This window comes from Nipponia nippon, unplaced genomic scaffold (genome assembly GCF_047370975.1).
Source record: "Nipponia nippon isolate SJK-2023a ecotype South Korea unplaced genomic scaffold, ASM4737097v1 scaffold_2, whole genome shotgun sequence".
NCBI classification, from domain to species: domain Eukaryota; kingdom Metazoa; phylum Chordata; class Aves; order Pelecaniformes; family Threskiornithidae; genus Nipponia; species Nipponia nippon.
Window position 1 is genome coordinate 16,261,136 of NW_028262336.1, and position 24,160 is coordinate 16,285,295.

The window sequence follows — 24,160 nt, forward strand, 5'->3', positions numbered from 1 at the left end:
TGGCCACCCCGCAGCCCTTGCGGCGACAGTACCCGAGGCGAGATCAGTCCCACCTGGGGGGGGGGGGGGGGGGCGTTGGATGGTTTCTCTGGCCCTGTTGTGCCTGTAGCCGTCTGGGTCTGTTTCTCACTGCTTGCGTGGAAAACTGGTACGCTCGCATGCAACCATCCTTGCACACGTGTGCTTTACATCAGATGCTGACTCCAAGAGCAGTAGCATTGAAAAAAGTCCCCACAGATAAGAATATTTCCCCAGATAGTAACATAAAGTAAAAGTCAAGGGACTATTTAAAAAAAAGGAAGTGGAGGAGGAAAAAATAAAGTGAGGCTTTTTATTTTGCCTTCAAGGAAAGCAGTACTTACCTTTATCTTAGAGCTGTTTTTAAAAAATCATTTTCCTTTTCCATACTGACCTTTCTGAAGCAGATGAAAGGAACAGCCTTTAGAGAAGAGAGCTGGGTAAGGCAGAAACCTCTCCTCTTCCTCCTCCTCATCCAGGGCACCGCGTCCTCGCTCCCTCCATCCCTCGCTCTTGACGTTGGTTTCTAGGGGAGGATGACATCGGCTCCGTTCTGTTTCTTGATTGATAGGCTCTGACCCCCTCCCCACCCCCGGCTTGGTTGATATTTTCTTGGTCTGTTTTCTCCTACTGAGCCCAACATGCTGATGTGACAAGCTTGAGGCTCAAGACCTTTCAAGAGCAAAAGTCTGGGCTCCCATAACACAGGAGGTCTTCTCCAGTCTTCTGTGGCAGGGGTTGTAAGAAGTCCTTCTGGTGCCCAAAGCCACCGGAGAAACAGTGGTGGTTGCGTTTGGTCAGGGCGACACTGTGTCTCCCAACATTTCGGTATGGCCTCAAAACTTGGAAGTGTAAGCACGCAGCACAAAGAAATTGTCCCCAGGACCCCAGCTGCTGCTACCTGGCCAGGGAAACCAAATGGCTGGGAGAGCTCCTGGGGCTGACAGTGCCAGAGAGGGACCCTGGCAGCTCCCCGCAAGGCAGGGACAGGGCTGGCACCGCTGCTGGGCCAGGGATTCATCCTGGCAATCCTGCATGGTAACTGGTGAAAATCTATCAAAGCTGAGATGCACTGAGCAAACCAACTCGCCGGTAAATGAAGTGGCATTTTTCCAGAGAAATTTTCGCTCAGCAGAAACTGTGTGGCTGCATCTGATATGGACTCTGTAAATGGCCATTAGCCTGTTGCGGATGAGAGCAATATAATTGAATTTAAGGAAAAGGTTTAGGAGGGAATAAACTTTTTCTTTTGCATAGTTTCTGGGAAACTCTTTTGTTTTTTTTCTTCAGTTAATAGCTGAAAATGTCAATAGGTTGCAGTTAATACATGGAGACAAAAATAAGAACCAAGGGAGGGCAAATGAGAAGGAAAACTAGGGATGTCCATCTTCACTAGAGCTGGCCGTATGTAGCAATAAACGTTCACAAAATGTGCTTGTGAATAAAACATGCAGACTGTCTTCCTTAGCGATTGTGACCCATTTTATTCCCAAACACTCTGTTGAAAAAAAATTTTCTACCCACAAAGATGTTCACGAAAGCAAGCTATCTTTTAGAGTAATGTGAATAAATATAATTGAATGCTCAGGCTGGCGTTATTCTCAAAGCCTTTTTGAAGAGCCCTATCAGTTGCATAATAGGCTCGTGGAACAATTCGGCATGATTGCAAATAACTTGCGACGAGGAGAGGACGTTTCTCCCGTGTATGAAGCATGGCGCCTAGCTAGAAGCGGTACAGGATGACTTTCGTGACCAATGGCATAAGGTAAACAGTGAGTGTGGAGCAGGATATTCTCAGCAAAAGGGTCCCAACTAAGCCATATGTTAAAATGCCTTCACGCAAACTGCTTGCCACAGCCATCCGAAAAGCAATCCCGTCTGTAAGTAGACAGGCTGCTGGCTGATAATTCAGGGACAGGTAACGGGGCTGTGTTTGTCGGAGGATTTATCTGCAGTGAGCAATTTGATCAGCTTTAATCATACGTGACAGCAATATGAAGTGTAAAGTTGTGGTCAATCAGTTAGAATTAATCCCTCCATCAATGTCACCGAACTGAAGATCAGGGCGAGTTGGTGTTATTTTCTTGCTTAGCCCATCGCCAGGAGGAACGGCTCTCCCTGCCCGCAGGTATCCCCGCCTTTCCTGCACTGGCCTACATTCCTCTTCGTGAGCCTTCCCTGCTGACGGTGTCAAAGGCAGAGAGGGAAATAAGCTATCGGTTCACACAGAGTCCATTCACCTCTGGCTGTTGCAAAGTCCTCTCCTGTGGGCTTTTCGGTTTTTTTCTGTGTGTAGCAGTGAGTTGCATTTTGTACGCCCAAAACACCTGGGCTTTCCCGGCGTCTCCCGGATGGCTATTACACATTAAACTATAATTGCACCATCAGGGAGTTTTCCTTTCTGATGCTCTGCCAACACGTTCCCTTTAAAAAAATTATATCTATTGAGGTTAGCAGCTTGGGCAGGAAACAATCCAGACAAATGCAGGCTGCCCCATCTTCGGGCCAATTAATCTGAAACGGATATCCAGTCAGAGGGTGATAGTGGAAATGCTGAATGAGATCTGTGGGGAGCGAACGGCAATTTAGTCGGCCTGTAAACTTGCAATTCAGATGCTGGCAGCAGCACTGGGTGATTATGGGCTACAGAGAGGGCAGAGGAGGACTCTGCTGCAGTGGGCAAGGGATGATGCGTCTGTGGGGCGGCACCTACAACGCTGTGCGCTTCAGCCATCCCGGGGCCAGCTCCGTCTCGACAAACTGCTAGCCTTTTCTAGAGGAAAAGGCCAGCAAAGCTGCTAGGTTAGATTAGCATTCTGGTGGAAATAACCCGTTGGTAAAGTGCAGAAGGCTGCGTTGCTCAGACCCCTGCCCAGGAAACAGTTTTCTGTGCAGCGCAGCATGGGCTAAAGGGCTTCCCCACGCAGGGAACGGATCTTGGTAATGCAGAGAGCATCCGTGGAAAATTAAGAACGGCACTTTTTGGGCAGAAGCACTGGTAGAAGGCTGGGCGGCTGCCTGGATGGGGCAGTGTGGACTGCAGCAGACGCCACGGGTAGGGAAGTTGTGAGTGCCTCGTTCCTCCGCTCTGGAAACTCAGCAGGGTCTGCTGCAACTGGCAATTCCTGGCAACCCCCTGGCAGGACAATAAATTAAGAAAACATGAACTAACTTAAAACATGGCAAAGTGAAGAGGAAAAGCCGTGTATTTCATTTTCTTTATTCCATCTATGAGGATTTGAGCCTTTCTGGCTTAGAAAGGAATGAAAAATTGTTCCAAATGCTTCATTTTGACAGTACTGAAATGAAACCTTTTGGCTGCTTGAAGAGTTGGTTGGTCACTCTTTTTTTGTGTTTTATATAGAATCACAGAATCGTTAAGGTTGGAAAAGACCCTTGAGATCATCAAGTCCAACTGTTAACCTATCACTGCCAAGTCCACCACTAAACCATGTCCCTGAGCACCACATCTACCCTTCTTTTAAATACCTCCAGGGATGGGGACTCCGCTGCTGCCCTGGGCAGCCTGTTCCAATGCCTGACTCCCCTTTCGGTGAAGAAGTTTTTCCTAATGTCCAACCTAAACCTCCCCTGGCGCAGCTTGAGGCCGTTTCCTCTCATCCTATCACTTGTTACTAGGGAGAAGAGACCGACCCCCACCTCGCTACAACCTCCTTTCAGGTAGTGGTAGAGAGCAATAAGGTCTCCCAGCTATGCAGGCTGTGATGAGCCCATGAAGATTTTGGTGCCATCAGATCTGAATCTATGTTGGAGAAAGCATTACCAGTTGTATTCAGGTTCAGCATCAGCCCGTCACCAGTGGAGAACGGGGGGGCCTTGGGATGGGGGCATGACTTTCTCCAAAGAGTGCCACGAAGTCTGTGATAAGATTAGTAGTAATCTGATGAACATTAACCAATGGAGGAGGAATGTGTCTAGGAAAAGTTTGATAGCGAGGTCTAATAGTAAGAAAGAGATTACTCCGAAATAATGAATGCCTTTGCATTACAAATTGATTTGGAAAAAGAAAGGAGTTTTCACTCATTTTCTCTCTCTCTCTCTCTCCTGTTTGATTTGTAGTTGTAATGCAAATAACACAATATCTATAAACCCTTTCTCAGAAGCTCTTCTTCCATTCCTGACCCTACCTTAGAAAAAAACGTTAAAGCAACAGAAAACCTCAGACCATGACGTTCAGGAATGGGTAGCATGCATTGTTTTTATATAGATTTTAGTCCTGCTAGTTGTGCTATTTAAGAATGAATTGGATGCAGCAGGGAAGTCAGCAAGAGCTGTTGTTAATAGCCACTCTCTTTCAAGATACATATAAAAAACCCCAAACACATTCCCTTTATGAAATATACAGCTGAAATGATAGGAGCTGCTATCCAAATTGCAAGCGGTACAAAAGGTGGGTCAGGTATTTGAGCTATGGGAGGAGAGTTGTGACCAGAGACAACAGTAACTGGGTGTATGCACGGGAGGCCAGTGTGGGGCAAGGGAGGGAGCTGCATCATTTTGTGCAGAAAAGCCAGAAAAATATCACAGAAGCAGATAAAGGAGGATGCAAGCAAACATCAAAGAAGGGCTTGTAGCATCACTTTAGAGAGTTTTAGGGGAAACGAGCCTGAAACAGTGAATGGGAAATCTCTCCTTTGTTTCCCTTCTGTGTTTAGGAAAACAGGCTTTACTGTTGCTTGCATCCTCAGTCCTTCTTCCAAGGAGAAAGATGTCCCCCGCGAGTGGCTTGCGGTGTGCCCTGTTGCAGGACAGGCAGGCTGCGAGGGCACGGCAGTGGTGGGTGCTGAGGGGCAGCCGGGGCACTCGTTTTCTCTCTAACACTCTGCTCCCCAGTTGCTCAAAATGTTCATCTTTCAAGCAATGGTCACTATTCCAGCCTGGGTCTGTGCGGAAAGGTTCCCTTCTCTGGAAAATGTGAAGACACATGGTTTGACCAATCATCAGGAAGAAAGGAGGGATGTTCTTAGCAGCCTTTTGGCCAAAACCTGGGAGAATGAAAGGCTGAAATTAGGCAGGGAAGTAACCTCTGCTACGAAGAGCTCTTTCAGCTTATGCCTGCAAAGTTGGCTTTCTTTTGAGCACATTTTGATTGCTTTAAAGTCATGTACTGTCCATGCACGGTACTTTTTTGTGTGACTAAGCTCTCAAAGTGAGCAGCTGAACAAGGCTTTGCAGTCTGCATGAGTGGCTGATTTCCCTGCACAGTGGCAAGTCTGGTTAAACGTATCGTGGGCTGTGCAAAATGCATGCAGAGCCCCAGTCTGACCCCCCTGCAAAGCTTGGAGAGGGACAGAAGACCCTGTGCCACGGCTCCTTGGTGCTTGTTAGAGGCAAAGAGCATGCTGCTGGAATGGCTGGCAGGACAAGCAGAAACGGGGGTAAGGCCGGAGGGGAGCGGCAAGAAACAAACCCGTCCTGCTCTTGGGCTTTACGCGGAGGCTGCTGGTGTGTGGAGTGGAGGTGGGTGCCCCGCTGGTGACCCCCAAGAGCCAGGGTGGGCTGCTTCACCACTGTGGACCACTTGAATGCTGTTTCCCTCAATAACCCACTGCTTCCTTCCCCATGGGAAGGGGAGCAGCATCCTCAGAGGGCTGGGTAGCACCTCAAGACCTTCGGGAGCTCAGTTTGGAGGCCCCTGTCGTGTGCTGCAGTCCTGGTCTGGCTGTAGAACAGGACTGGTAACAGGAGCTGGTGGTGCCGTGTCTGGCATCCCGTGGGATAGGAAGCTTGGTCTGAACCAAAGGGGCCATTTAGCGTTGTGAATTATTGAGTGCTTTGCAATGCAGAGGAGCTGAGTGAGCCAGCTGAGGTCGGGCAACCTGCGCTTCGCTTTTAGAAACGCTGGCTGACTGGGGGCCAAAACACCCCTCCAGGTCAGCAAAGCCGCGGTGTGCAGGCTGGAGCACCCCACAGCGAGGTGGGGACATGGGGGGCAATGGGAGGCAATGCCGGGGTCTCGCTGGTGGCGGGCCAGGCGGTGGGAGTGAAGGAGATGGGGATACGCTCTCCCTCCGGGGCTGGGGAGAGCAGGCTGGGCAGTGAGCTGTGAGCCCGCTGCTCGTGCTTAATATTTATTAATGACTTGAAAAAGTGGGGGAAGCAGCGAAGCAGCAAGTTTTGCAGATGGCATGAAATTATTTAGGTTAGAGAAGACTGTGCAGGCACCCGTCGGGACTTACCCAAGGTAGGCGAAGGGACAGGCGAACCTCGCTGTTGACAAACATGTTGGAGAAGGCTGCCTCCGCGCCGCCGCTGCCTCGCAGGGTTCTCAATTGAACGCAGCCGCCTGGGTGACGGCAGGGGGAGGCTGGGTGTCACTGCACACAGTTCAGTGGGAACATCTGCTCAGTCTGCAGCAGCCGTCTCAAAAGACAACAAAATGGTTGGCTATATAAAGAACAGGATAAAAAAAACCCCATGCTGAAAATACCACCTTTCTGTTGTCTAAGCAGAGCAGGTGAATTATGGGCTGGAGTCATCCTCTTGTTGCACGAGTAAGGTAGATGAGGAACAAAAATGGGCAAAGAAAATGGGCAGAGAAACTGAAAATAGCACCTGTCTTGTTCCCACTTGTATGAGGAGGGTTGTGGTGAGGTGTTTGAAAAATAAAGACAAATCAGTTTATCCTCCTAAATAAGCCACAATCAAAGAGACATCCGTTGACAGTGATGAACAAAATGGCTAATGTGGGCAAAGGGATGGACACTTTTAAGCAGTGCATCATCAGCCTGGGGGATGAGATGGTGCAAGATGCACTGTGCACGCCAAGAGTCCAGCGTGATTCAGGGTAGGACTGGACGTGCCGGTGAATCACAGAGACATTCACATTTTGTGTCGGGGTTAGGAGTTGGCATGGCAGGTACCGCCATGCAGCTCCTACGAGTTGCCCTTGAGGCTCCCTGCAGCTTTTCCCTGAGGCACGCTAGCAGCCACAGCACGAAGGTGATGCTGAGCTGGGAGGGCAGGTGAGTGGCCCCCCCAGCGAGACGAGGCCATCAGCCAGCTTGTGGGAGCCATCACCACCTCTGACTTCTTTACAAGAGGACTGAGGTGGTGGGCTGTGTCACCAACATAGCTGGGGGAAAGAGGCAGAGAAGATTGGGGTTTTCATCAAAATGCCTGCTAATCCTTGCCTCTCCACCTACCCGTCGGCACCCAGGACTGAGGTTCGGTCTTCTCCCTGCAGCGGGGTGGCAGCATCTCTTTGCGCGGGGCTTTCGCTGCCTGGTGCAGACGGCTGCCGGATAAACACAGCGTGCAAAGGTTGGGCCTTGGCAGCTAACAGAGAAAAATGTGAGTTGGAAATAGCTCGTCTCAGAGATGCATATATTTGTAACACTGAAAAGGAGCTGTTCATAACGTAGGATCTTAAAGAAGTGGGGCTGTAAACAATATTTGGTCCCTTGCACAGGTCTTTTTCACTCCTCCAGAGCAAGGCAAGGGGAGTCATCGCTCAACACAGGTGCTCACTGCACCACTTCGTAAAATTCTTCTCGAGTGGTTAAATCACTCAAGCAAGACAAGCCTTCGCCTCCGATACGGCTAGGAAATGTGACCTAGTTAAGCCCAGCCGTTTTTGAGTGCGATGAAATGGAAGCAACTTGCGCTGGCTGAAATTTGACACCAGAAATAGGGCATTTGCTGCACTCCTGGCCAGCGGAGCCACCGAGCCCACCACATATGCGCGGGTCCACAAGGTAGCATGCCGCCACAGCGGCCCCGTCCCAACCCTCCTTATCTGCTGCCACCCTGATGGGCGCCAGGCACCCCTACAGCCCCGGCCAGCCCCGCTCTGCGCCTCACTCTCCTCCATGAAATCCAATTAAAGGGTGAAATGAATTTTGGAGTCACTGCTAAGGGCTGGGAAACGTCTGTGCACAGGGGAAAAAAAAGGCCTGTCTGCTGGTGCTGGAGCAGCAGAGAACTGGCTCTGGTCTCGTTTTAAGCCCAGCCCCACTGAAAAGCTGCTGTCGTGGCTGCAAGGGAGCTATAAACGTACCATGCAATAACGTTATCGCTTTGATGGATGCTGTAAAGGCTTTGAATGCCTTTTTTTTTTTTTTTTTTTTCTTTTACACTTGTGGCCTTGCAGCCTCCCTTGCTGTAATGTACCAGTTTCTTTTCTAACTCAAATCCTGCACCCTCCTCTCTCCCTCTCTCTCTTAATGGGCAGAATATCTTCGTTTGGTGCCCCTTTCCTGGAGGGGAAAATAAATGCTCTACCATTTGAGGGAAAAAAGCCTTTCTCCTCTCCTCTTGCTGCTCCCAGGGCAGGTTTATGCCTCTCCAACACTGATTAGTGCAGAGGTGACCAGAAAGGAGCTCCAGTGCAGGCTGCTCAAGTGCCTGGAGCTCTTCTCTCAGGGACGGACTGGCCTCGTGGGGACTGCAGGCTCCTCGTGCCTCTGGAGGAGAAAGAAACTTCCTGGTGCTGAAAGTCATTGGTTTTGGCATTTTCTTCCTCAGAAATAGTTTCCTTTTTGACAATGTTACGCTTGGGGCAGTCCACTCGAATGCACTGCTGATGTCTTGCACCCTCCATGGGGCTGGCATGAGAGCTTGGGAGTGCACCACAGTGATGTGACCTCGATTTGCCATTTTAGGAGTGCTGTGCAAACGGTTGGACTGGCTGATGCAATGGATCCTTTCCCAGAAGGATCCCCTCCATCCTCCCTCACTTCTCAGCAGCTTTCCTCCATCCCTCCCTCCCCGGTGCTTTCCCCCCGTGCGCCCTCAGGCTGTGGAGCTCACTGCTGCCAGTTAGGATGGAGGCCAAAAGCACAGAGGGGTTTGCAAAGCAATTAGGTTCAGAGGAGAAAAGGTCCCTGAAGGCTATTAAAGTTGCAGGCGCAGCCCCTGGCTGGAGGAGTTGCTACACTGTGGACTGCCAGAGGCCTGGAGGGTCCTCTGGGGAAAGTCACACTCTATGCCTCTCCTGGCCTTTCTGCACTTTTTCCTTAAACGTCTGCTCCTGGCCACTGCTGCAGACAGCGTGCCAAGCTGGTTGCCCACCAGTGGTGAAGTGTGGTCATTCTTGTGTCCTGCTCTCCTGCAGTTTTCTGATATTGTTCACCCTCCTTCTGTCTCTCTGGTCGTTTCCCTGCTAGGATGACCTCTTTCCCACTCTGCTCTGGCCCTGTTCTTGCCTTATACAATTTGGTTCAATGTTCAGCCCTTGCTTGGCTTCAGCAGTGGGTGACTCATTCTCTGCGCCTTGCCTCGGTCCCACCTCTTGGCTGTCTCTTGGACATCTGCTCTGCGCTGCATCATTCAAGTATAGCCTGCCTGAAAACGAAGCCCTGCTCTGTGCCCCGACACAGCCCCTTTACAGAAAAAAACTGCCTTCCCTGGAGAGCTGAGGCTTCTCCAAGGGCACAGTGGGCTCCCCAGTGGATAGCACCAACAACAAGGCATTGATGCAGTCGTCTCCTCCTATCCCCAGCCTAAAGGTAACTTTAATTATCTCCCAGCCAGCCTGGAGTCACAAGAGCAGTAGAGGGACGGAGCAGCACAAGCTGCCACTGTGCTCATTGGGCTATCCCTGGGTACTCAGTTACAGAGATTTTCAAGGTTCTTTGTGTGCAAGGAGCCATGCACAGCCAGCTACCTGCTTGCACTGCTGCCCTGTGGCTCCCTCCCTGCTCCTGCACCCATGTCCTGAAAATGCCTTGCTCAGCGCGCTCTGCCTGCCTCTCTCTTCATCACCCGCCCTGCTGCAGGGCAGCACAACTTCTCTGATGAATTCCCTTCTCATGGGAGGAGAGGGAGGGAAGGAGCTGCTTTGCACTACCTGAGGCCCTGCTGAGAAGAAGGGCTGCCCCATCCCTGTTCGTTTCATAAACCAGGTCCCCTGGAGACCCGAGTTCCTCAGGGGCACTGAGGACAGGGAGCTCACTTCAGGAGGATGCATTTGTACCCGTAAGGATGCAGTAAGAATATAATTAATATTACTGTAATAATATAATATAATATTACTGTATTAGTCGTACTTCCATGTCGTTTGCTTCCATGTAGGGCTTTGGAGTAAGATGTAGCTGGTCAGCAAGGGTATGAAATCTAACAAAAGTAGAAGGCTGAGTTTCAGGCCACTATCATGAGACTAGACAAAACTTGATGAATGTGTTTTCTTTCTTCCCTCCTCTCTTTAAACGAGTTCAGGCCAGGCCAATGTTTCCTTCTTGGTGAGGCATTTCTGAGGTTCTGACTCCATGGAAAGTTTGACTGGTGTGGGTGCACGGCCAGTTTTTGAAGACAGCATTTGTTGAGGGTTTGCTTAGTGCTTGGAGTATGAAACTGAACTAAACGTATACATGTGCTAAGAGTAAGGGCTTTATGTGTGTACTGTCCAAACACACAGGAAGGACTCTGCTGCTGTGAACCCAAACCAACTGGCCAAATTAAATACAAAGATATGCGCTTAAGAAACTCCTGTGCAGATCTGCAGTTGAATAACATCTGTGCTGGGAAGAGAGAAAACCCAGGTGCATTTCCGAGTGAAGACTTCCACAGCTTCTTAATGTCAACAATAATAAGTCATTTTATAGGTGCTTTTCACCTTGAAGCGTCTCCAAATGCTTTGTAGATCTGTGTGTACATATGATCATTTGCCTAGCAATGAAGGGGAGGCTCTGGGGTGGAATGCAGCAGCCATTCTGTGTTTATCTACAGTGCCCTTGGGCACCTTCTCCTCCTTTCAGAGCCCTGCAGTGCATACACAGTGTTGTTAGCTCTCTCTAACTTCCTCCTCCAACCTCCTTCCCTTGCATTTCTCTAGGCTTTCTCCATATGGCTCCTTGCATCCCTTGCTCCCACTTTTGCCCTTCTGTGCTGCGTTTCTTGTGCCTGGACAGCACTCCCTGCTCTGGCCTGTGCATCCACTATTCCTCTTCCTTGGCAGTCCTCTGCAAAATCATCCTCCTGAAGCACTCCCCCCTTCCTTCCTCTCCTCCACACTCCTCCGCCTGCTTGAACTCTTAACTTTCAGTTGAATTTGCATGCCATGCCTGTTTCAGCTTGCATGCCGCCTGGGACAGCAAAGATGTTTTATCTGCAGTGACAAATTGCTGCATAAAGTTACAGTGCTACATGAAAAGAACAACCACCCTAACGGTATTGCAACCTGATGGCCATGATATGCCAGGGAGAAGGTTAAAGAAAACAAAGGTCAGTGCTGATATATTAAGGTCTGAAAGCAAAGAAACATACTTAAAAGGTTTCCTTATCTAATGCTTTGCATCTAGATACTTTCTGAGATCATCTGTTGATTCCTAGAGTCTCCTGTTATAGGCAGAGGAAGGACAAACTTCCTTGCACCTCTGGGGTGGCCAGAGCATACTGATCTTCAGAGCTATCTAGGTAATCTCCATGGGGCTGAGGCTGAGGTTCTCAGCTTTCAATTATACCAATGTCTCAAATGAGGACTCCAATGCCATGTGCCTAACCTCACCCAGCCCCTACCACCTGATCCTCTGCCATACCTGTTCACCCTAATTTTTGCTTCTGGCCTGGGTTTCTTTGGGATTTCAGATGACTTTACAAGAGTGAGCACTGCACAGAGTGCTGGGGAATTGCCAAGCAAGCTGCTCTGAGCTGCTGCTCATCATCTACCTGGCACTTGCAAATTGCAGTTTTCCACCCTTCCCCATGCCTTTGTCCCAAGCTTCATCTCTAGCTCTTCAACACAGAGAGTCATTTACGATGTGCTCGTGTAGCACCTCACACTGCAGGAGTGAGGTCTCTACGTGCAACAGCAGTAATGGTTGGATAATAAATGATCTCCCTCCACCCTGGGCAGGAGCAGAGCTGATCTCAGTGCAGCAGGCAGCTTGGAGCCTTTGGTCCATTCCCCCATAGACGTGGTGGATAGTCTGACTCACGTGGCATGCGTCCATTAGAAACAGGCTTGGGATTGTCGTCACCAATTTCCACAACAAATGGGCCAGAAAGTAGCCAGGGGACAGTACCAGACCTCGGCTGTGAGTTCTTCTAGTCAGCAAAACAAGGAAAAACAGATAGCTTTGACAGCTCAAAGGTAGCTGAATACCATCAGTGCAAAATCTTAGGTTGTTGAATGAGATAGACATGTGAGGAGGGTGGAAAATAGGACTGAAAGAGACCTTCTGTATCATATTGCCCAATCCCCTGCTGTTTGGGGTAGCTATGGTATCTGTAAAGAACTGCCTCACCTCTGCATTGAAACAAGTTGGGATTTTTGTCCCGATAAAACCTCCTGGAAGGCAATCCCAGAAATGCACTTCTTGGACTTCTAATTTCCAGCTGAAATGTATTCCTGGCAAATTTATAGGCACTTGTTCTTGTGCCAGCGCTGCCCTTTCACTCAAATAGCTCTTCTCTCTTCCTGGTACTTCCCTCCGGGGTATTTGTAAGCAACAAATATATCTCTTCCCAGCCTGCATTTTGCTAGACTCAAGAAACCAAGCTCATTTAGTCTCTTCTTGTAGAAGAAAGCTCTCTCCTCCCCTGGTCATCCTAAGGGAGAAAGGCGCAGAAAAGGCAATTTTAAATTAATTCATCTTTTATATGGTCATACAATATTCTGTACTTCTGCAATGGCATTAAAATCTTGCTAGTTCTATTAGAAATCCCTCATCTGACATGTCTTAGGTTCACATTTGTCTTTCTCACATCTGCATGCTATTGCCAGCTTACAGTCATTTGATCGGCTAGTGCGCTCAGGTCTTTCTCCTCCTCTGTCACTTCCAACTGATGAGCTCCCAGCTGGTAGCAGAAATTCTCGTTATTACTCCCTCAGGGCACGACCTCGCATTTTGTACTATTAAATTTGATTCCATCTCTATTGCTTCTGTCCCTTTTTCGTAGGAAAACTGCTCTGATTAGTCACCGTATAATGCCTTAGAGACCTAAAGACATATTCACTATATTTTTATTTTTAGAAACTGTTTGCTGTTTCAGTATTTTCACTCAGTGAATGATGCTGATGTCTCTCTGTATTACCGCATCTTTCTAACAGAAACTCCAGGCTGATGTGGAGAAGGGCAGGGGAAAATTGCCTCCCAGATGAAATATATGGCAAGAACAGGTATATTTCCAAACTGTTTCAAGGAAATAATTTTTTAAGTTATTTGTCACTCTGCCGCACGAAATGATCAGACACACTGTCCAATCAACAGCAAACCAGAAATGTACAGGTATGAAAATGTTCTGGTTTACCTAACTATTTTTTCGAAAGTGATCCACTGTTGCTGCGAGTGAATTTACTGCATCTCGCTGCTGGGACGCAGCTCTCGTCTGCAGAGCTGTCACAGTAATGGCTCCCAGCACTTTGGTTTTTAACCATTAAAACTATTTTTATGATGTTCAAAGTACTTCAGAAACAACTGTCTTTATTGCTTAATTGTTGCGCTCAATTACCGTGGCAGTGGGCAGCTTATGAAGATCTGCAATGGTGATGAGAATTAATTTATTCTAACCTCTTTTTCTCAATTACAAATAATGCTATATGGAGGTGGTTTTACCCAGAGAAGGTCTGATGTAATTCAAAACAACCCCCATGTCCTTAAGATGCTGTAGCAGCTCTGAAGGGTGTCTGACACTGCTGGCACTTTGTAAGCAGACACCTTTGCGTGCTGAGGAAAATTGCCACCGCAAGAGCTATTTTATGGAAAAACGTATCTCAGAAAACAGCTGGGGAGAGGTGCACGCAACAGTACTGCAGAATTTTATTTCCCATGTCTAAAGTGTCTGGTATACGTTTGTGAGGTGTTTCATAGGGCTGTGAGCTCTTTACTGGCTTTGTAGGTGTTTGAGCAGCACCTAAAGTGGTGGGATGTCCTGCCCTGAAGGAAGGTCTGCAAAGTCCATCTCTGCACATGAGTGTCGAGCTTACTTTAGCTGCTTGTAAACCAGAAGAGGCCGATGCATGTAGGGAGCTACAGTACTGACATGGTATTGAGATCAAAGGTGTTTTCAATTTCTTCTCACTTATGCAAATGGGGCACATCCCAGAGGCACATGACAATTCGCCATGGTGGTCTTCAGATGGACAAAATTTGGTTCTCAAGAAAGAACGAAATTTTCTTTCCACACTGTGTTCTGCATATGCTCTGAGGATCCCCTCTGTGTTGGGATGCCGTGGGGATGGGGTGCCTGAGGGGAGGATGCTCGCTGTGTGCCCGTTGGTGGCACCTCAATGCCCTGCTCAAAGCATCAGGAGCAGGATCCCTGTGCACCCTTCTAAGCTGTGCATCATGTTTTTCTGCTGGCAAAGACTGTATTTCCTGCCTCATACAGACATGCTAACGAGGCACCCGTGACATCTGACAGGGCCTACCTACCGAGATGTGAAAGAAAATAGCAGAGGGAGAGGGAAGACGAAGCATCGTTTTGGAAGCACGAAAACTTCTGAAACATTAATCTGGTGAACAACTCCCTGCCAACCAAATTTCACTAAACCACTGATCCGAATCATGTTGCAGATGGCATCGTCTTCCAAAGCGTTAGCAAAACACAGGGCTCAACCTTCAGTGGCCATGCATCACTATTTCTGATCGAGCACAACAACACGCCTGTAAAAGGCAGAGCTTGTAATAACTGCAGCTCAGGAAAAAAAAAAAAAAACAACCTGTTTGAAATCTGAATAGCTGGCTTGCAGAAGGAGAATTGCCCATTTTGCTCAGTGCAGCAGTGAAGATGGGCTCATAGGATAAAGAGCACCACATGCTCTGATAGACTGTGAGATCCGCTTTCATGCCTTTTTATAAGTGTAAAAAATCCCGACTGGCATTTCTGAGTGGAAGGTGAAGGTGCTAGGCTTGATAAAGTAGGACCAGTCATGACACAAGTGGAAGGAGGAGGAAGAGATTGCATGTCAGCCGGGAGCCTCCATTTATGTTATTTCATGGCTGCAGCAAGAATTTAGGCTTGAAACATTGTTTTAAATACTAAAACCAGTGCTACCTGATGCCAGGATGGATAAATAGTAGTACTCTTGGGCATGTGATCTCTGATACCAAAAGCCACATCTGTATTATCTCAGCCTAAGGTCTTTTTGGCACCTGAATTTAATTGCCCATCCTGGCCATGTCTCAGCTTTTCAGTAAGAAGAGATTAATGGTCCTCACCTCCTTGCACTTGATTTCTGTGCAGGAGGACACGCTGGCTCCAGGTGACATCTGTGGTTGCTCTGAGTGGGTGCTCATCCGCACGGCCAGGACCCTGAGGAGAGCCATGGCACACATCCGAGGCACTCTCCAGGCAGCTCTAAAATATGAGCACCTCTCCTGGGGGCCTGGGGTCTGGCAGCCTGATCTCAGCTGGAGTTTCACAGGAAGCAGAGCTGAGATTTCCATCACCCTGGCTTCCCAAGGAGGGACAGGCCTCCCAAGGATGCCACTGCCTGTCTCCTAGGCTTTACCCTGGCATATATGGCCCCAAGCTACCACTGAGAATTATTTACAAAAGATGGCCAGCTTCTGTTAGACATCTTTCACGCACGCACCCCGGCACAACGATGCTAAAAGAACAATGCTAAGGATTGCAAAAGCAAGCCCTCCACAAACAGGAAGGCAATGAAGGACAGCCAGAATAATTGTTGCCTTGTGCAATCTTATTTTGGGCTCTATGAGCATTTAACTCGCCTGCTATTGTAGCCCCTGGAGCCCTGCCTCTCTTAGTGCACAGACTGCAGCTGAGGAGGGACTGAACAGCAACACATGAGGAAGGAGAAGGTTGTTGCAGTTGACCTATACTCCTTCTGTTGCAGAAACTGGAAGGCGTGTAGTCATTGAGGTGGAGGCTGAAGGAAGAGACTGTCTCATTGGCAAGACATCGGAGTGCTGTCTCAGAGAGCTGGACTTTCTCTGCCTCCGCTGCCATGTGCCTGTGGGATATCACGGACATCACTTCAACCAGGCGTTCACAGGTATTCACTGCCTCTGTGTGCTCTTGTTTCCCAGTGCCCGTCTTGAAATCCTAGGGGTGCTGATCTCTGCAGTGATGGAGAACTGAACCTTGAATGCTATGCTAACGTGCTGGTCCCTGGGTAGGCAGACCCTAGGCAGCTCAAAGAGGGTATCAGAAATGACTGCCTCTTCCCATCAGGTGGTGAGCTGGTGATAATAAATGCAGGAGTTGCTGTAAGCACTTCAGCATTATAATGGTGTTACAGAAGGACATAAGAGGAAATTAATAGGGCTAGAGTAACCGGATTTGAATAGCATGTAGTACAAAAGGCTGAGGAATCCATCAGCCCGAGGCAAGACCTCTCACAGAAGATGTCAGCCCAGCCAGTTAAAGTCAGGAAGCGTTAGAAGAAACTGAATATAATGCCAACCTGCATAATAGACACTGCTACCACCTATCACAGTAATGAGATTTCATAAAGAAAAGCCCATCTCGGTGGTTTCCAGAAGGATTTCCTTTAGCAGACAGCTGGGCACCTGGCCTGATTAAACACAGATACAACTTTGAGCAACTGGAACAGCCTATCACGTTTTACTGTACCCAGGCAGTTCTAGCTAAAAAAGATGCAGCACAGGACGCGTTAGCAGTCCTTCATGGGAATGGGCACGCTGCTCAGTCCCCAAGGGCGGGAATAGCATCTTGCAGCCTCTGCCATGAGACAGCAGGAGGAAGGATGCATAGATCTGCTGTCACCCCATCCTGCAGGCTGATGGAGAGAAGCGGAACAACGACAGTGCCTCTTGGTTAGAAGGCAGGAGCTGCCACGGTGCTTCCTCTGTACTGGAGGAGGACCTGAAAGCAGGACTCGCCCATGTGTGTCTCCACACTTGGCTGTGCATGCCGTACAGCTGCGATGCTTCATGGCTGCCAGAGCCACAGGCATGGCCCCATCCCTCCCAGCAATACGTTGGTGAGGTTCTTGTACCTTTTCACTGGTTTGAAAAACCAGCTGCTGCCAGTCTCAGTTAAGGCACTGCCAGCTGGAGTTGGGGCTACGCTTCTGATTTTGATCTGCGATTGCCTGGTAACTTGTCAAAAACAGTAAGAGTCATCAGGGAAAGAGCTGGGGTGAAACTTTGCAGACACTGGGCTTGTAGGCAGGGAGCTCCTCAGACCTCGTTTCCCTCCACAGAAAGATTTTGTTTGACTCTCAGAGATCTGGGTCCCAGTTCCCTTCCTCAGGACCGCGCTGCCTCCCTGACAAATAATGTCACATTTCAGCAAGAGAGTGGCTCCTAGCACCAAGCTTTTTGAAATGTCCTACTTTACAGCCAGGGCTCAAGCAACAGTGAGACAATCTAGTGAAAAGAAGGGGACCGTGCAATTAAGGGAAGGGATGCCAAAGGCAGCGAAGGTTTAGACTTCTCTCCTTGTGAATCTTTGTAAAGCTGGGACTGAGGCAAGGCCATGATTCCTTAAATTACCCAATACCTGGAAGCTACTGGCAGGCTCACAGCACAGGCAAAATGGATGTTCCTGTTACCGGTATTATTATCATCATCAGTCCTACTAACCAAGCAATGGTAGAGAAATGCATCATCCTAGGAACAGTGTTCACCCTCCATTTGTACACAATATGGCTTTAATTACACTCAAAGGATCTAATGACAAATTGGGGCCTAGTCAGTATGCTTTGAAGTCAACAAAAAGATTCCTGTTGACTTGAGTGGGCATTGGCTGAGGACCACAAGCTGCAGGAGGAAGACTGAATTGCTGTGATCCCATACAGGACTCTAGGGATGGCTTTGCCTCCACGAGAAGATCATTGGTGTCAGAGCCAGCAGAACTGAGAGCCCATGGCTGCCAAAATCAGGAGCACGGATTTATCAAAACCCCTGTGCTGCGGTGTTCCCATTCACTTCTGATCTGTAGAGGAGTTGCTTGCCGGTCCATAACTCTCACCGCTTACCCACACACCATCCTGTCACATCCCTAGGGAGTCACCCTTCTAGGACTACTATTTTCCTAGTTGTAAAATGGGACCAGGTCATCAACCCAGGCACTAGCTCAGAATCTGGCCTCTTTTATTTTTTTCCTCCCTTCATCTGAAGAAATGGCAATCCACACTAATTTTTAAAACTGGCAAAGCTATCAAATCAGATTCAATTAGACGCTTTCCAGCCCTTGCACATGCCTGAAATAAAGCTTCTGTTATTGGAGTTTAGCTGACGATGCTTTTGTGCAAGAAAAGAAAGGCTCCGGTTAGTTTTCCTGTAACTGAAGCCATATGGAATTGAAACTTGTTGACTCAATAATGAAACATGTCTGTGTCACAGAGCAGTTTTGATTCCAAGACATACAATGGACTGTTTGCAAAGTCACGTTGCTGGTTAAAACTACATTTTTTTAAATCGACAAATAATTTAGGGACTAAGCTGCTTAGGAGGATATGGTCTAGCTGATTGCCTGAGAAAGTTTAAAAAAAAAAAAATCCCCAAACCAGCCTGAGGTTCTCTGTTGACTTGCTTTCATAATGCATTTAACTACGCTGTGGCAAATACTTGCCAGCCATTTAGGCAAGTTGCTTAAGACATGTCGAGCGACATGAAGAGTAAAAATGATTTCAACCTCCTAATTTCCCATCCATCCTTCCCAACACATGCATGGTAGCTGCACTGAGAAGCAGGTGAGTTGCTAATGCAGATTAAGTTGTTCTTTGAGGAGCTACTGCAATTAATCCACTCAGTAACCCCTGAACAAAGAAATATTTCTGTGACACATCAGTATTTCCAGATTTGGAAAGGACTTGACAAATGCCTAACTGAGCTTGCACAGCAAGTGAACCGTGGTGGAGAAAAGCATGGACTATCTAAGGGGGTAAATAACCTACTTGCTCAACGGTATCATTTATTTTATTTAGGTGCTTGACAGTGAAGGAGGAGGTTGGAGGATGTCAGAGGTGCTTCAGCAAAATTTGCTGGTGACTAGAAGTTTCCTCACTTTCATGTAGCATGCCCGAAGCCACCTGAAGTCCATCTATATTACAATATGAGGTATTCCTCCTCGTTTTGGTTCTTGGCCTCAGTGTCATGTGGCTTTGTAATGCAAATGTAAAGTAGCATTTTGTGGAACTCAAAAAGCTTTGGTAATTCTTTTCAAAAAGCTGAGCTTTTCTGAATTTCCTTTCTCGGTAGTGCTGGGCTAGGTCTGCCCTGAGAATATCGCATTTCATAATCTCTTGGTTCCTACTGGCCCGGGGTATAAGACGAGCATAAGACCCCCGCGCTTTCCGAGCAGGAGGAGCGGGGCGCGGTGGTGGACTCCGGGCTGGCAGCTCGGGTTTCCTCCTCAGGGACTGTGGGAGCAGATGCCTGGAGCTCCGTTTTTTCCTGGGTTTTCTTTCTTTCCTCTCTGATTCCGTGTTGGGTAATTAAGGACTGAAAGGTTGCCTTAAGTGCAGCCTTGGGAATCACATTTTACTGCAGACATTGTTCCCTGTTTTCAGTTATTGTGTTATAATAGGGCCTAAAAATCCAATGCACATATGATCCTTTCTCGGAAAGGTATAGTATTGAAACACATTAACCATGGAGGCAGATAAGAAGATACCTATGGTTATGGTGCACTGTGGCACTGTAAATGGAGATAACTTGAGCCAGCGTGCACTGGAAAGAGGCAGGCACTGGTGGCAAATCACTCGAATCCCAGTTTGGTGCCTCCAGCGCAAAATTTGAGTAAATTCCCTTGAGTAGCAAGGGAATGGAAATGCCACAGGGGACAAAATTGTTACTAACCAAAATAGCTGACATCATCTGCAGTTGTACGGGAACCTGCCTGTCAGTGGGGGTATATATCAATTTCCTGGTGTGGATTTTCCATAGTAATTCATCACTCTGGCAAAAATAAAAACCCCAACAAAACCCAAACAAATGAAGTGAAAAAAACAAAAGAGCGCAATGTCTCATAATAAGCTCTCTCTGTTGTGGCAGCAGCTGCAGTTTCTCCTCTCAGATTTCTTTTCTGTTATTACTCAGAAAGAATCAGCAGCTGCTTAGGAAATATTCCAGAAAGATTCATTGAGAAGTTCCTGGTTGTTTTTCACATACTAATCTGACAGAAGTAATGTCTTCAAGGAAGGGACTGGCTCTCCTGTTTTTCATCTGCTCCTCATAAATTAGTGGCTTCTGATAATGCAGTTATCTAAAAGGAAACAACAGCAGGAAGAATCCAGAAATAACAGGTCCAGGTGATGGGAGACAAGTACGTTTTTTTTATGTCACAGAAGGGGTGTGGGAATTGCTTAGGTTATTTTAATGATCGGGTTTGCATCTCTTTAAAAACTTTCGCTCAACCAAACTGCTTTCCAAGTGGGTGTATCTGGAGGCAACACCCATAAGAGGGATCATTTGGAAGAGACACAACACAGGCTCCTCTCAAAGTAGCATACCTTCAGGACGTATTAACTCTGGAGTTGTTTCGGTGCTGTCATTGTGCTCTGTGCTTTAGGGCTGGAGTGCGCTGCCATCAGGGTCCAGCGGGGAAGCTGTCGGGGTGGAGCCCAGTGGGACAGTCCAGATCAGTGCCTCTGAACAGGCACTCCTATTGCTAACCTTCGCTGTTCTTTCTCGCGTGCCTTCTTTTAACTGGAATGCCTGCTCGACAAGAGCATGTCTTCCCATGGTGAGGATGCCTAACGAGAGTCAGAGCTGATGCCTGATCTGAGTCAGGAAGCTGGTAACGGGTGGTTGTTAAACAGGTCAGGGGAGTAGAGGTGAGCCATCGTGCCAAGGCTCAGAGTTCCCCCAAACCGTGGCTGGAAGCTGTCACCCGGAGCCTTTCCCCTGCTGTTGGCCCCTGGTTGTAAAATGAATCGCATTCCCATTTCCAGGTCTCTGGTCCATGAGGGCACAATTCAAACGTCATCTTTTGAATTATGTTTGCCCATCATTCAACATCAAAGCCTGTTTGCCCTTCCCTTGTCCTTCTGTGTCTGTCCTTCAGCCCCTCCTCTAAGCGCAAAATCCAAAGCTCCTGTTGGCATCCAGAAGTGAAGACGCAGGTCTTCACAGAGCCAGTACGGAGCCGCCAAAGGTCTCAAGACCATGAATCTTGCTTCATGGAGAATTAAATGCAAAAGCTGCTTCTTCCTCTTCTGCGGGCGGGAAATTAACCTGGGTAAAAGCAATTTGGATCTGTGATGTCCAGTGCTGTAAAACACTGTCCACTGAAGTATACAAGCTCTCAGGAATGTGGAAGAGATAATTGGAGGTTAATAGAGCTTTTACTGCTGGCTGCCTGGCCAATTATTTCTATGGAAAAATCCTGACTCTTTCCCTTTATTGGAGTGAGTTCATGATCGTCTATATAAAAGAAAGCTGTATTCTGAGAACACATACGCATTTGCATACGGATGGTGTTCTCTTGCAAATTATTTGAATAAAAATAAAAGAAGAATGAAAACAGGAGTTTTCACTCAAGGGAAAAGTTAATGAACTCACTTCTCTTTCTTTCACTCCCTGATTAAATATTATGTTACCATTTTATCTTTGTGCATGAAGAGTAAAGCCCTATTCTGTATTTTGCCAGCTTCATTCATGAAGCTTTGTATTATTTTTACTGCAATAAAAAATTAAAGATGACTCTCTCCACATGAGAAGCAGAATGGAGAAGAGAAGAGCAGTAATTCCCTGCAGTATGGAGGAAGGAGAAAGTGAAAGACGAGGCATCCTCTTTTGTTCATTTGAATAGGCATGAGATGTGCTCCAACATGTGCTGACGGGAGCAGTCGGAGAAGACTGGCTACAAAAGCTCAACAAGAAATGCAGAAGGCATTACCTGCTATGTAAGATATCAGTGAGACCTTCCTTTCTGAAGGGTGTTTTTTCTTTAATGCTCATTATTTCTGAGAGCCCGTGGGCTCATTAGCAGATTGTACTGATGTTTTAAAGTTGACTGCTTGATCATTCTAATTCAGATCCTGTGGATTTTCAGTGTTGGTAGCTAAGTGGGTTTCAGTGGATTTTCAGTGAGACCTGCTGAGCACTACTGGACTTCTCGTTCTGCAGTGTTCAGGTAGCTCAGCTGAGCTGGTGTTCGTCACATGGGGCACCACCTTCTTTTAGGTGGCAGCAGAAGCGTTGGCAACATTCAGATAAATAAGTCCAGATTCATATGCCAGAAGGTGATTCCAGAATTGGCTTGGCATTTTATTAACACATGAGAAGGCTATTGCCATGGATTTGTCAGTCTGCGGATATATGAAATTTGCTACGAGTCCCTGTCTGAGACAGCACCAGAAGACTAGCTCTGCATGAAAGCCACTTCGTGGGGAGTGCCCATCACCTGCTAAATATGGCTGGTTTTCAAATGTTCTTGAGAATGAACACTGTTGCTTTTAATCTAGAAACGGATGCAGGGTTTAATAGAGGCTTAGTGCCTGAATGGCTTGCAGTCTTGTTCGATCGGCTGTTGAGGTGGAAGCAGAGGCAACATGGAATCACAGAAGAGAGATCCATGTGCAAACTTTGTAAAACACAGTGTTTTCTGGGGGAAAAAACGTAAATTCCAAGTAAGTGAGCATGAAAAACAAACAAACATGAGAATGGGGAAAGGAGATTTAACATTTAGAAGTGGATCCCTCCAGGCATTTCATCTGTGCTGCTGTTACTGGCCCATTGCTCTAGGTAGTAGGAGCAAGGCTTCTAGCTGCCAGTCAACCATTTTCTTTTTGATAATTATTCACATTGCTGTAGAAACGGAAATTATCTCTATTTTCTCACTTCCCAATTGAAAACTGTAATTGCAGCTGCTCCCTCCTCCTTGTTTGGAAGTTTTACATGCAGAGAGTCATCAGCCAGGCTTGCCTTAAATCAAATCTTCCCATGAAGCCTGGGTTATAATCTAGTGAACACAGCAGCTGCCTAGTCTCAACAAGGAGAAAAGCAACACATTTCTCCAGCCACTGACTAGGGAATTCCTGCTAAAAGAAAGGGGCTCTGCCTTGTCTGATGCCTTTATAAAAATGTAAAGGAGTCAGTTTCCTGAGGGCTTTCACAGATATTGCTAATCATCTTAAATTGAAACAGGGCTTCCAAAAACAGCATGTAAATCCCCGTAACACACCTTCGATTTCTGTCTCCAAGGCTACCCGGCTGCCCTGATCCTCCGTGACAAGCTCTGGAAATGCCGTGATACATCCTTTTGCACTAGTCCTTCCTCACTCTTCAAGCCCCGTCACTCTTGGATCGTCTCGCTCGCAGGAGACACTGCTCCACAGCATTGCTGCCATGGTGGTGGGTGAAGAGCTGGTCTGAAAGCCCGTGGGAAGTCTGAGTTGTGGGGAATGCACAGGCTGTCATCCCTTCCACCGACGGAGAAATGCTGATTTCCTTGGGGACAGAAGAAAATAGCCAGAGCCCCTGTGCAGACCTGCCCTGCCCTGCCTGGTTTTGCTCACTCATCTGTGCAAAGGCTGGATCGAAGGTCTCTTAAAAACAATGCTAATAGTACTTATTCATGCTGGTTTTACCAAACCTTCTTATTCTGCTATAAGACATCCAATTCATGAATAATAGCAACTACTCCCCAGTCACAGAAGTTTATTTTGAGGGATGCAGTATATGTAGCCTTATTGGACATTTTCCAGTGACTTTATATGCAGACACTGCTTTCTCACAGAGAGCCAAAATCTGCCCTCTTCTGAAGTCTCTTGGGTCTAAATTAGTGAGACTTTTATATGCCGTGATTTGAATCTGAATGTGTTTCCTTGCTTGCAGTCCCTGTGGTCGCAGAGTAGGCAAGGAGACTTTGTGCTGTAGTTTACCTTGTGATGGTTTTTTTTCAGCTGTCCTGGTGAACTACATGATGGGCAGACACGTTCCCTGTGTTGCCAGTACAGGAGCGCCTTCTAAAAGTGAATGTCCTCAAGGATGCAAGATTTGCAAAGGCACAGATGTATGGAGCAGTGTCCTAGCAGACTGCAGGAGCCCCCAGCTGATGGTTCATCTGAAGGTCTGGGGTGAGACACAGCTTCTCTGAGAAGTCATCATCTTGAGTTGCTTCCCTGACTGTTTTCCAAGACTCAGAGAAGAATTGCTGGATGCACTGATGAGCCTTTTGTGCTGCAGATACCCCCAAAACGCTGCAGGGTCAAGAGCAAAGTGCCAAACTAGAAGCAATGAGGCCTTATGTAGACACTCAAGAATAACAAGCCAACCAGTGGATTTGCAGACAGACTGTA

General features: G+C 47.6%; 1 protein-coding gene across 5 annotated transcripts in view; it reads left to right on the forward strand.

Annotated features, from left to right (window-relative positions):
* The window catches only part of LOC148055669 (uncharacterized), a 34,001-nt gene extending 10,494 nt beyond the window's left edge, over window positions 1-23,507 (forward strand). For 3 of the 5 annotated variants that reach the window (XR_015704984.1, XR_015704985.1, XR_015704986.1), the window contains exons 3-4: window positions 15,782-15,940; window positions 18,842-18,975. Coding sequence is in view for 1 of the 5 variants with exons in the window: in XM_087758594.1 (XP_087614720.1) it covers window positions 15,782-15,940; window positions 23,064-23,221 (317 nt within the window). In the remaining 4 variants the exon portion in view is untranslated. Of the gene's footprint in view, window positions 1-13,056; window positions 13,100-15,781; window positions 15,941-18,841; window positions 18,976-23,063 lie in introns of those variants that run through there. The other 2 variants (XR_015704987.1, XM_087758594.1) reach the window with 2 other exon arrangements.
* Window positions 23,508-24,160: the final 653 nt, after the last annotated feature.